Raw genomic sequence first — 12603 nt, 5'->3', positions numbered from 1 at the left:
TGAAAAAAATTCCATAGTTTGGTTTAAGGTACCTGTAGTGCGTAGGTTTCCTTCACTGTCCACTCCTTTTCAGTCTTGTCTTCTCCATGACCACAAGTTGGCTGGTGTTTTAGGGTTCCTATTACTATAATGAAACACTGTGACCAAAAAGCAAGTTGGGGAGAAAAGAGTTATTTGGCTTAACTTCTCCACATTGTAGTCCACCATTGAAGGAAGCCAGAATAGGAACTCAAATAAGGCTAGACCCTGGAGGCAGGAGCTGATGGCAGAGGCCATGAAGTGGTGTTGCTTACTGGCTTGCCCCTCATGACTTGCACAGTCACCTTTCTTAGAGAATCCAGGACCACCGCCCCAGGAGTGGTACCACCCACAATGAACTGAGCCCTCACACCCATCAATTATTAATTTTAAAAATGCCCTATAGACTTGCCTACAGCCCCATGGAGGCATTTTCTTAACTGAGGTTTCCCTCCTGTCAGATGACTTCAGCTTATACCAAGTTGACATAAAACTACTCAGTGTTGGATGGTGGTGGCACACACCTTTAATCCCAGCACTTGGGAGGTAGAGGCAGGCAGATCTCTGTGAGTTTAAGACCAGCCTGGTTTACAAGAGCTAGTTCCAGGAAAGCCTCCAAAGCCACAGAGAAACCCTGTCTCAAAAAACAAACAAACAAAAGAACCCCACCTAATCAGCACACTGGGGATAAGTTCTTGGACCTCTTTTTATTTATATTCATTGCCTTGATGCTTATCATCTTATGGTTTTGATTAGTTTTTCATTTGCAGAAAGTTCATCCTCAAATTGGATATATAATGGTCTTTCTTCATAGCTGTGCTGTTCTTCCTACTTCTCTTGTAGTCTGTTTTGATCTTAGATAACAGATACTCCTTGTCTTCTAGTCAAAGGCATTGAAATCATCTTGTATACCACAAGCCCAGTTTTGCAAGCAAATCCTATTGTCGGACCATCAGAAATTACCCAGAACTCCCCCCTTCTGTTGGGCTGTATCACCATCACTGTTTTCAGCCTTGCCTCCCTGAACTCTGTTACCAACACAGTGACAAGCTCATCTGATTCATAAGCTGACAAAGTGCTGGAGGTAGAGCTTGGTGCTGAAGTGCTTGCCTGGTACTAGGTTTGATTCCCATTATTGCAATACAGCACATAAGTGAGTGGATTGCATAATTTCTCTGCTTAGTTTTGATGTACCTCTGGCTTTTCACTTTATATACTGTTAGATTGGGTTCTAGAAATGACTCACAAAGTAAGGCCTGTGTACCCTCAAACCAAAATGTTTTCACATTAGCCATATCTCATATTTGTCTCACATTCAGACTATTCCATTTACACTGGCCTCACCACATGTTCTTAATCCAAGGTCTTTCTGCTTGTTGTTAGCCTCTGCCTAAAATGAATACTTCTCCCAAAAAGCCTCATAATTTGTTTTCTCATCTCCTTCAGGTTTTTTCTTCGATGCTATTATCTGATGGACCTTCCCTGTCTATGCTGTTAAAACATAGTCCCCTTTGTACTTACACATACATTTCTATGCATTTCCTTTCCTGTCTACTTCCCTGCTACACTCTGTAGCACTTACTATCACCCAAAAATTATATTCATGTATTTCAGTTTTTCAGAATACATTTTTATTCTTTGAGAAATTCAAGCATGCATACAGTCTATGTGGATCCTATTCATTCCCACACTCCCCCTCCAGCTCCTCCCAGATGTGCTTCCGCATCGCCCTCCCTCACAGCTTCATGTCCTGAGTCCAGTTAGTGCTGCCCATTATGCATAGGTGTGACACGGGCCACCCACTGGAGCATGGTCAGTCTACCAGGGGCCACACCCCTAGAGAAGCTGGTTTTCCCTCCCCTAGGAGCCATCAGTTGTCAGTATCAGTTGAGCTGTGGGGAGATGCTCATGTGCCCCTCCCTGATCCTTTCTCTATGTTGACTGGCGTGGTCTTGTGCAGGCAGCCACAGCTGTGGGGAATTCCTGAGTGCAGTGGTCCTGTCATGTCCAGAAGACATTGTTTTGTTCTGGTTCTCCCCAACCTCTGGCTCTCACAATCTTTCTGTTTCCTCTTACTCAGTGTTCCATGAGTCTTAGGAGGAAAGAGTGTAAGATGTCTCATTTCGGTCTGAGAACTCCATAGATACTTGTTCTCTGCACTTTGACTCATTGTAAGTCCCTGCATTAGCCACCATCCACTGCATAACATTCTCTCTGATGAGGACTAGGAGCTGTACTAATCTGTGGATGTAGATACATGTTTAAATTTATATGTGTGCTGACCTGGATTTATGTGCACCATGTGCATGCAGGTACCCAGTTGTCAGATGCCCTGGAACTGCAGTTAAGGTGAAAACTGCCTGGTGTGGGTGTTGGGAACTGAACTGGCGTCCTCTGCAAGGACAGTGTGTGCTCTTAACCCCTGAGCCACTGCTCCAGTCCCTGGAATTACATATTTAGAAGGCAGTTTCCACTTAGTAAAATAATCATAATATGCTCTCTCCTGGACCCTGTGAGCTGCCTAGCCTCAGATTCTTGGCTAAATCCTTAGAAACAAGCATAAATTTCCTCCCATGGACCAGCCTTGAATCTAAGTAGAACACTGTTTTACAGCTGCCAAATCCCCAGTGCCTAAAATAGTGATGCCACAAGGTAGATGAATGTTAAGTAATAGAAACTGAATAAATTGAATGCTCAGACTCTATAGAAGAAAAGGGAAGTGGATATAAAATACCAATGTACATTTTTATAAAGCAGTTATTTTTGGCTTTGAATAAAGAATGTTGATAGTGTGGTCAGTCAGGGAATTAATTTTTAAAGTTGTCTGTAACTCTTTCCTTGTGATAAGCAGCCTAAATTGTGAGGGCCCTAGTGTTCTTCCAGAGCCTGGTCCTGGGGGTTTCCCTCACACATCACTTCCACTTGACAGAGAAGGGCTCTGAGGTATTAAGATGTGTTTGCCATGTTGATATTATGCCTTGGGATGTTAGACAAGTCATGGAGGATGAGCTGAAGCAGACCTTATAAACTGGGCTGTCATTGCTGCAGCAAAACCCAAACTGATGAAGCAGAACTGTGCATAAAGTATCAATATGTATCTGAAATAGTTACATTAAGGTAATAATGGAGACTTGGGAGATGGCTCAGTGGCTAAGTGCTTGCCATGTAAGCATGAGGGTATAAGTTCAGATTCCCAGCATCGTATGTGACTAGAGAGATGGCACTGGCTGCTGTTCCCAACTGTGCCTTTAGTCGTAAGCGATCCATTGCCATCTTCTGGCCTACACGGTCATTGCACACATGTGCCCAGACACACATACCAGCAAAATACTCATACACTTAAAATTAAAAATGAGGGGTTTGGGGTCGTGCGAGCATGCAGCACATGTCTATAACTCCATTGTTGGGTGGGGCCAGATGGAGACAGGCAGATCCCACAGCTCTGGACAGCCAGTCTAGACAAGATGATAAATTCCTTATGATGGAAAGCTATAGAGGGTATACCCAGTGATGACCTCTAGCCTTCACACTTGCATACATGTACATACCACAAGTACTGTAATATCAGGTATTTTAAGGAATGATAAACTCTGCTAGGTGTGGTGGCTCATGCCTTTAATCCCGAACATGGGAGGCAGAGATAAGTGGATCTCTCTGAATTCAAGGCCAGCCTGGTCTACAGAGTAAGTTCCAGAACATCTAGGACTACACACAGAAATCTTGTTTACAAAAAACAACAACAAAAAAAAACAACAACAAAAAAACCCCCAAAAACCAAAAGAAGAAAGGAATAAACCTATTATAGACTAACATGGTGTTTATATTTGTTAATAAAGGTTAAGTATGAGTGCCTGGCAGAGGAAATCAAAATAGGAGATTATTATTTGAGATTGCTGTTGGAGGAGGATGAGAATGAAGAAAGTGGATCGATAAAGAGATCGTGAGTCCCTCTTTACATCTCTTTAGATTTGTTGTCACTATTTGTTTCTTGGTTATTTCTACTGAACCTCTATTTAAATCTAGGTATGAATTTTTCAATGAGCTCTACCATCGCTTCCTGCTCACTCCAAAAGTAAACATGAAGTGTTTGTGTTTACAAGCCCTTGCTATCGTTTATGGCCGATGCCATGAAGAAATAGGGCCGTTCACAGATACAAGATACATCATTGGGATGTTAGAAAGGGTAAGGACACCATAAGGGAAGACGGCTGTTTGGAAATGTCAAAAATAACTTGATCACATCATCACTGTAACTTGCTGCATGAGTTTTTCTTTAATGTCTGTTATACTTATTTAAGTTTAAGTAGGAGGCTAGGAAAATAGCAAATGAATTAAAATTTGTTCATGGCAGTTTGTTTTTTCAGCTTTTGATTTTGAGCAACTTTGGTGGTTTACTTGCCAACTTGAAGTATGATGAACTCATCAGGTATAAAGAAGAAATAGTAACTTCTAGACTTGTGTTTTTCTTTGGGTTTCCATTTTGAAAAAAAATCATAAATGCTTCTGACATGTTAAATTTTAAAGTGTGAAGATAGTGAAGTTGCTTAGAAGACCAGTGATTTTTAAACAGGGACAAGTCAGCATGCATTTTATTTATGTAGCTAACACTTGAGCATGGGGTGTTAATTTGCTCATTAGACATTGGACTTTACTGTGATTTATTTGATGCACAGTATGGCCTTCCTTCTTGCATTAGTCTTTATGTTATTATATTTTAACCATTTAAATATTAACAATCTGCATATAAAAGAACCATTTTACCATAGTTTTCAGAATAACCATCCATGCTTGTTCCAATTGTCAACTCTTAGCCAATGCATTGTGGAAAAGTTCACGAAGCAAGCAGCACAGCCAGTGTGAAACCCTGTTGCTTGCTATTAACTAAACAACAGCATTGAGTCCTTTGATTTTTTTTTTTTTTTTTTTTTTTTTTTTTTTTGCAGGTAGGGGCAGTGGATGTCAAATCTTTCTAAATGGCCCAAGCTGCCTGGTTAGCTCTGGCTGGCTTTGAACTTGCGATCCTTTTGTCTCAGCTTCTCAAATGCTAGGATTAGAGCATGTACCACTATGCCTGCTTTGCAGTACAGAGTCCTCAGTGCTATTCTAGAGAACTGGAGGACTAGAACACACCTTTTGTGTTTTAAGCAAATGCATTTTTTCCTTCTCACTTACGTTCATTTTTATGAAACACCAAATTTTTCCAAGTCAAAGGGTTTCACTTACTTCCCTTTTCATATCTCTTAAAAGCTATTATATTTTCCATTTAGGAAATTAAATAAGTTCTATAAAATTGCATACAATATAAAATACTTAGGAATTACAGTAATTGGCAGACAGATACCTGTAATTATCTCTTTAATGTTGCAAAGATGACTTTTTTATGAGTTGCCATTAATTTTATGAAGCAGTCTTGTAGGTGCTTTATCTACTGTTGACTAAATTGTTTTTATTTCATTAGTGCACTGATAAACTTGAACGGGATAGGCTGATCCTCTTCCTGAACAAGCTGATCCTTAATAAGGTACAGTATTCTGTATAAATGTACTGTCATTTCCAGTCATGTGCTCACATGCAGCTAAGCGGTCAAACAAATCATCCAGAGATGGTTCTTTTTTGGGTGAGAAAACCAGTGCTTCAGGTTTATAGAGGAGAAAGCTTTTTGCCAGTTTTCCTGAGTATCCTCCCTGGTATTCAGGTGCTGAATGAAGCCTCTTCCTTTACATTACAGAAGCAGACTGGAGGTGCTGGAGGGTGTGACTTAGAGGTAGAGAACTTGCAGAGTGTGTGTGGCACCACGTAAACTGGAACATTGAAGAATTTTTTAATGTAGTATTTCATTTCTGGTTATTGGACAGCCTGTTTATTGATCCGCAGGATAATTGTAGGGCTGGAGTTTATCATGCCACTTTGTTTTTCTTGGGGGAGAGGGGTACTGTGTTTTTAAATGAACCATATTCAAGTGGAAAATCTAAATGATCTATTTGTTGTATAATTTTGGCCTTTTAACCCTGCAGATACCATGTAAGTATAATTGCATGCCAGTCATTAATAAAGAAATTCCATGTGTGCTAGCTCTAGACAGTGTGCTGAGTTACAAAACTATTGAAGAGAAAGGCTTTAGATTATACAAAAAATGTTTTCCTCTTTTAGAAAAACGTTAAGGATCTCATGGACTCAAATGGCATTAGAATTCTTGTGGACTTGCTTACTCTTGCACATCTTCACGTGAGCCGAGCGACAGTTCCCCTGCAAGTATGTTTGCTTTCTAGCTCCTGCAAACTTTGTGTTCTTTGGATACACAGGGGGCATTGAAATCTGCAGATGGGTTCATGTACATGGCTGGTGGAGCATTTCTCTAATAGTTACAGTAGCGCCAATGCAGGGAGATTAATGCATGCCAAAAAGAAGTCCTTATCACCAGAATCAGTTTTATTTCCTGATACATTTGTCTTTTATGGTTAAGTAACTGTATCTCAATGTGGTTTGTTTTTGATGCAGTGTGACCTTTCAGTTGATTCATTGTATATGTAACTAGAACATTCAGTATTGACAAACACCAAGAATATGTTTTACCCTAAAGCCGCTGGGGTGTTATTCAAATCATCACACAACAAGAAAAAGCCACTAACCCTTCCCTAATGCTTGATTCAAAAAGAGATCTGTATTTTAGCTTATTTGGTGTTTTATGTTTTCAGATGCAATTTAAAAAAAATTCTTCTGGTTCAAAATGTTTTGTTTTAATTATGACAAAGAATCCTTTTAAATGTTTTAGAGTGGCTCATTTTTTCTGGCTTTAGATATGAATAATAGTAATAATCATAATGCTTATTAAATACCATTGCAGTTACCAGGTACTATTCTGGAATACATTTACACACTAAACCCCTCAGTGGCCCTGTGTGGTGTTTTTCATCACTCCCCCATTTGCAGTACAGACTGAGGAGCAGAGGGGCTAAGTATATGCCACCGTCACCTCAGAACCAGAGTTAGCTGGAGAAAGCCTGGTTCTCTTAACCGTTTTTTCTGTATTTACAGTTTAACCCTAACTGAAAGCTGATCATTACAGGGGTATTTAGAAACCTTGGTACACCAAAACTTACTAACATAAAAACTCTGTCTTCCTAAAACATCAATTAAGAAAACTGTAAGAACTGTCTGTGTCACTAAAAGAGAAAATTACAACAAATCTAGTTTTTTTCTAACCTTAATCAGCTTTGTATGTGATTCTGGAAGTTGGCAGCAGTCTGGGCCCCAAATAGTTGTTGTTGCTCTGCCCGCACATAGGCATCTTCTATTTATAGTCAAGGAAGGAAGTGGCCTCTAGAAGACAGAGTAGGCAAGGCACAGGTTGTTGATTGCTGCCCACTTCAGCCTTCCCTGTACATGTTTGAGCAGTCGGCTTCCTGTGGCTGACTAAAGCTCAGACTCAGCTATCTGTTACGGGAATAGATTAGGAAAAGTTTTGTTGTTTGCTGAGTTATAGCTCATTGTGTACAAAGGGGTCTTCAGGAAGAGCCTAAGTGTGTGCAACAGCAGGAGCAGCAGCTCGAGGCCAGACCTCATTCATTTTAGCATCATGAGAAAGGACGGAAAATGTTTTAACTGTCTGAAACCTGTGCTGGCATTTTGATTCTGATCTAGTTGATTGCTGAAACCCAATTCCCTTTCCCTAAAACTTTTATATGCTGAACATTATGGTTTCTGGTTAACAATATTTGTTTATCTAATTATTTACAGTATTCTTTCTACTGTAACCTTAGTGCCATAAGAATTTATTAGTGGTCACAGGGAATATAGGTGTCCTTAACTTTAGACAGGTGAGTGAATTTATGAAATTATTTATTATATACTAACCAAGAAATACCTTTCTTTGACTATTCCTTAGGCATTTAATCCTATTTCTGAAAGAATTTAAAAGAAAAAACTTCAGACCAAAATTTTGTACTAAGTTTTTTGTGGCATCTGCCTTGAAATAATTGAAATCTCTTTTAACATAGAGCAATGTGATAGAAGCGTCTCCAGATATGAAGAGAGAGAGTGAGAAGGAATGGTATTTTGGCAATGCAGACAAAGAAAGGAGTGGGCCGTATGGATTTCATGAGGTATGTGCTCTGTAGGAACTTCTTGTCATCTCTACTTTGTTGATGTTTCTTTGTGAAAGAGTCTTCCAGATCTTACCATGTAGCTGGACTTGACACATTCAGATCGCAGAGATGTGCAGCGTCATGCCTGGCAGGGCTCTGCCTTCTGATACCCTGTTTTAGTACTCATAATGTGTGCAGGTGCCCAAACAGGCCTGAATAGAGAGAGTATCAGATCCCCCAGAGCTGGAGGGACATTTGGTCATGAGCTACCTAACATGGATGCTGGGAACTGAATTCAGGTCCTCTGGCAGAATAAGAAGTGCTTTTATCTCCAGAGCCATCTCTCCAGCTTCAAGAAGTCCAGTATCTTTAAACTCATTATTACTGTGTTTAGCACCAATAGTCAATACAACTCCGTTTCCTCCTAAAGTATTAGGTGACTTGAAGTTCTGGAGATGTACATATGTGTACAAAATCATGGGTCAGATTGTATAAGGCTGTTGTTATAGGGTGTCACTCAGGAGGTGGCATTGAGTTTTCAGTGAATTTTTATACAGTAACTGTTACTATCCTAATTATATGTCATATAATGCTTCACAAGGTTTGATCACTGAATAGTACATGCTCGTTCTGGGAGCCAAGAGCATCCCCCTTCACCACAGGGTTTGGTCCTGTCCTCTATCCTCTCAGTCTCAGTCAGAATGAGGGGCCAAGCCTTCTCAGACAGAATTTGGTTTCTGGCCACTTTGCTTATCTTTTGTGCACTTTACAGTGTTCTGCTCACTCTGCTGTTGGCCAAATGGATGGTTATTCTTCTGTTATTAGTCAGATTTGGGTTTCTGAGATGCGGTTGGCAAGATTTTATATATTCGTAGTGTGTGTGCCATGCTGGCACATCACTGTCTCATAGTGATTGTTGTTTCTTATGTATTGTACTGATATAAAAAACATTGGCAAACATTTCATTTAATTTTGTGTTTGTAATAATGATGCCTTCACTCAATTAAGATGCAAGAATTATGGGCCAAAGGAATGTTGAATGCAAAAACGAGATGTTGGGCTCAAGGCATGGATGGATGGCGACCGCTCCAGGCGATACCTCAGCTTAAGTGGTGCCTGTTAGCCAGTGGGCAGGCTGTTCTGAATGAAACTGACCTTGCTACCTTAATACTGAACATGTTGATCACAATGTGTGGATATTTTCCAAGCAGGTACAATGCCATTTATGTTTTCGTGACTAGCAGGGACTCAGATATCCTGATCTCTCCATTGTGTGGATATGTCCTCTGTAATGTTACACGATTACTCTGATAGTTTTAAAAAAGGCTGTCCTATAAGTGGTTAGGGATAGTGCTTCTTTGACCTTTAAACTTTTTGAAACAGTTACAAAAAACATAAATAATTTGCAAGTTATACTGATATGGTAACTAAAGCAACTTTTTCTGAGGGATTTTAAATCTTGCATAGTTGATATTTATCAGCTGGATTCTAGCAGTGGTAGTAACCGTCATAGATACCTAAAGCCCATGTCAGTACTCAGTGCCAGCTCCTGATCTGCCAGGCTAGCCAGGCCTGCTGTTGAAGGACGGAATGATTGACAACTCACAGCTCACTCAAAGGACCATTACAGGCAAGGATTTACTTCCTGTAACAATCACATTTGTAACCTTTACCTGGAATATCCAGTCTTCATAAAATATTTGCACACACATCATTTTGTTTTTATGATAACCTGATAGAAATGACTAAAAAACATATATTTTAAACACTGTATGTTCACCTCATAGTTCTCTTTAAAAATCAGGGTAGACTCAAAACCATACAGTTAGCATTTAGAAATAGTAATGCATTAGTTAAGGCTGTGTTTGAAAAGTACTGACCATCGTTAAACTAAGGTTCAAGTTTATTTGACAGAGCTTGATATAGGGCCTTTGGGGGGACTATCCACAGACAGTGTGTTAGACAACACAAAGTTTAATCAATTAAATAATAAATAAGAGTCTTTGGCTCTTCTAGGGTACTGTTTTTCAAGGAAATCTTATGGAAGGAAATGAAGTCATATTAAACAGCCAGTAGATTTAAACCAAATACCTAATCATGTTCCCAGCTGTATGAGAGCTTAGTCTTCATTTACAAAAGAGGAAGGTAACTTGCTTCATGCCTAGTAGAATGTTATATGCTCTGAACATACAAATTCCAATAAATATATTAAATGTTGACCTTAGAAAATATTTTCTAGGGATCAGGATAATGCCATCATTCGTCCTTTGCCCAGAGTGAAACGACTGCTGTCAGACAGCACCTGCCTTCCCCATGTCATCCAGGTGGGTCACTTTTGAAAGATTATTTTATTTTCCTATAAGCCCTTGTCTTTGTTTCATTATAACCCATTCCATTTTCATAAAGCTGAACCCCAAGTTGCATTTGCTTCAGATATCCTTTTTTAAAGATCTATTTATTTTTATGTGTAAGGTGTTTTGCCTCCGTGTATGTCTGTATCTTGTGCACATGCCTGGTTCCCCTGGAGGCCAGAAGAGAGTATCAGGTCCCCAGGAATTGGCATTACAGCTGGTTGTGAGCTGCCTGATAGGTGCTGGGAACCAAATCCAGGTCCCCTACAACAGCAGTCAAGGCTCTTAACTGCTGAACCATCTCTCTAGCCATAATCTACATTCTCAGTTGAGTTGTTAATCTAGGTATATACTAGGGAAGATTCTATATCCAGGAACCTGAATGTGTGATGTCTTCGGATTCCAGAATGATTCAAAAAGGATTTTATTTATTATCCATTCTCAAAAATCCCACCACTGTGGGAACTGCAAGGGTACACTCCTTGGTGCTACAGATTGGTGTGGGGTTACAGGTGTGCACTACCAGCCAAGAAAAGGGCACACTTGTTTCTCTAACAGCTAACAGCAGACTCACTAGCATTCTCCCTGGGTTTTGATAGTTTTCAGCAACCACCAAAGCATACAGTTAGATACGTAGGATATACTAAAATTTTTTATTTTTCTGCATTATGCTGTTCTTTTGAAATTTATAGTAACTACAACTGAGATTAGCAATAGACCCAAATAAGTAGATTCCAGAGAATTTTTTTTGGGCGGGGGGGGGGGGGGCAGTTTCGAGACAGGGTTTCTCTGTGTAGCTTTAGAGCCTATCTTGGCACTCACTCTGGAGACCAGGCTGGCCTCGAACTCACAGAGATCCTCCTGCCTCTGCTTCCCGAGTGCTGGGATTAAAGGCGTGCGACACCAACGCCCGGCTCGTTTTTTATCATTTTAAATGAGAGTGACAGTACATTTTATTTTACTTTTAAAACAATCTTATTTTGCATACCAATCCCAGTTCCCTCTTCCCCCTGTCCTCCACTCTCCCCACCTTCTCCCCACCCCACCCCCATCCACTCCTCAGAGAGGCCTCATTTATGTGTTACTACCTAATAGCTATGGAAATCACTGATATACAAAGATTGCTGAATTTGCTTAAGAATTTTTAAAGTGGTATATATAGTGCACAGTGAATGGGTATTCTAGGTTTTCTTGTACCATGGCAACTTGAAATACTGTGTTGTTTGATTGATAATGTGAGGTAAAACTCAAGATCTGCTGTTTCCCAATGCCTCATCTCAAGCTATAGCTACCCATAATATTTGAGAAAATCCTACATGACTGTTTTTGATTTTCCTTCCTAAAACTTGCCATAGCGTGAAACAGTACAATTGCCTTGTTGAAGAGAGAGGACATGAAGCAGGAGAAATTTAAGACACCAACTTAAAAAGACAAACAGTTCTTCTTTCTCACACCTAAATCTAGACTATTGGCCTGTCACATGGAGCGAGGACTGACACTCTGTTATCTCACCCCTGAATCTATTGGCTGTTACATGGAGCTAGTGTTTACATCTGAGTCTGTTGGCCTGTCGCATGGAGATAATGCTTACACCTTGCCTTGCATGCTTGTTTTGTTTTTACTAGTAGTAATTGACCACAAATTTGGGATTCTTTGGAAGCAAGTATTTAATGAAAATTGAAATACCACTTTTATTATGTAAACTAATAAGTAGAACTTACTAAATTGGCTTAGTATACATTTGTTCAAAGCAGCTCTGCCTAGGTCCTTTTTAGCCTAGATGCAGTCAGTGACCTGAGGTGTCCCCTCAGTGTTCTACAGCCTGTGGTGTCTCAGTGGTTTGTGGTCATGGCAGCCTCAGAGTTGCACTTCTAGCCCTGCTTTTCAGTGCCATTTCACTAGGGGCTGGTTTTTGCTCTGCTCGAGTTAAGTATCCTTCAGGGTGTTGTTCATATCAGCTTAACTGAATCTAATGCAGTAATAGACACACATGCACGTGTGTAGCATGCACCCTCACACACCTCTCATCCATGAACATATGCATGTAGACAACACATCCATATGCACATTCTTATATGCGTGTACATCAGGGATACTCTCAAACAAGCAGCTTTACTGTAACAACATAACAAAACTGGTTTCGGACACAT

General features: G+C 40.0%; 1 protein-coding gene across 2 annotated transcripts in view; it reads left to right on the top strand.

Moving 5' to 3' along the window:
- Positions 1 to 12603, top strand: part of Dnajc13 (DnaJ heat shock protein family (Hsp40) member C13) — a 106040-nt gene that overhangs the window by 53153 nt on the left and 40284 nt on the right. For both annotated transcript variants that reach the window (XM_027414353.2, XM_035443910.1), the window contains exons 23-29: positions 3855 to 3958; positions 4042 to 4201; positions 5477 to 5539; positions 6169 to 6270; positions 8016 to 8120; positions 9111 to 9313; positions 10342 to 10426. In XM_027414353.2, the coding sequence (XP_027270154.1) occupies positions 3855 to 3958; positions 4042 to 4201; positions 5477 to 5539; positions 6169 to 6270; positions 8016 to 8120; positions 9111 to 9313; positions 10342 to 10426 (822 nt within the window). The remainder of the gene's footprint in view (positions 1 to 3854; positions 3959 to 4041; positions 4202 to 5476; positions 5540 to 6168; positions 6271 to 8015; positions 8121 to 9110; positions 9314 to 10341; positions 10427 to 12603) is intronic.

This window comes from Cricetulus griseus, chromosome 4 (assembly GCF_003668045.3).
Source record: "Cricetulus griseus strain 17A/GY chromosome 4, alternate assembly CriGri-PICRH-1.0, whole genome shotgun sequence".
Taxonomy (NCBI): Eukaryota; Metazoa; Chordata; class Mammalia; order Rodentia; family Cricetidae; genus Cricetulus; species Cricetulus griseus.
The sequence above is the reverse complement of the archived record's forward strand: the minus strand, read 5'-3'. Positions and strand labels throughout refer to the sequence as shown.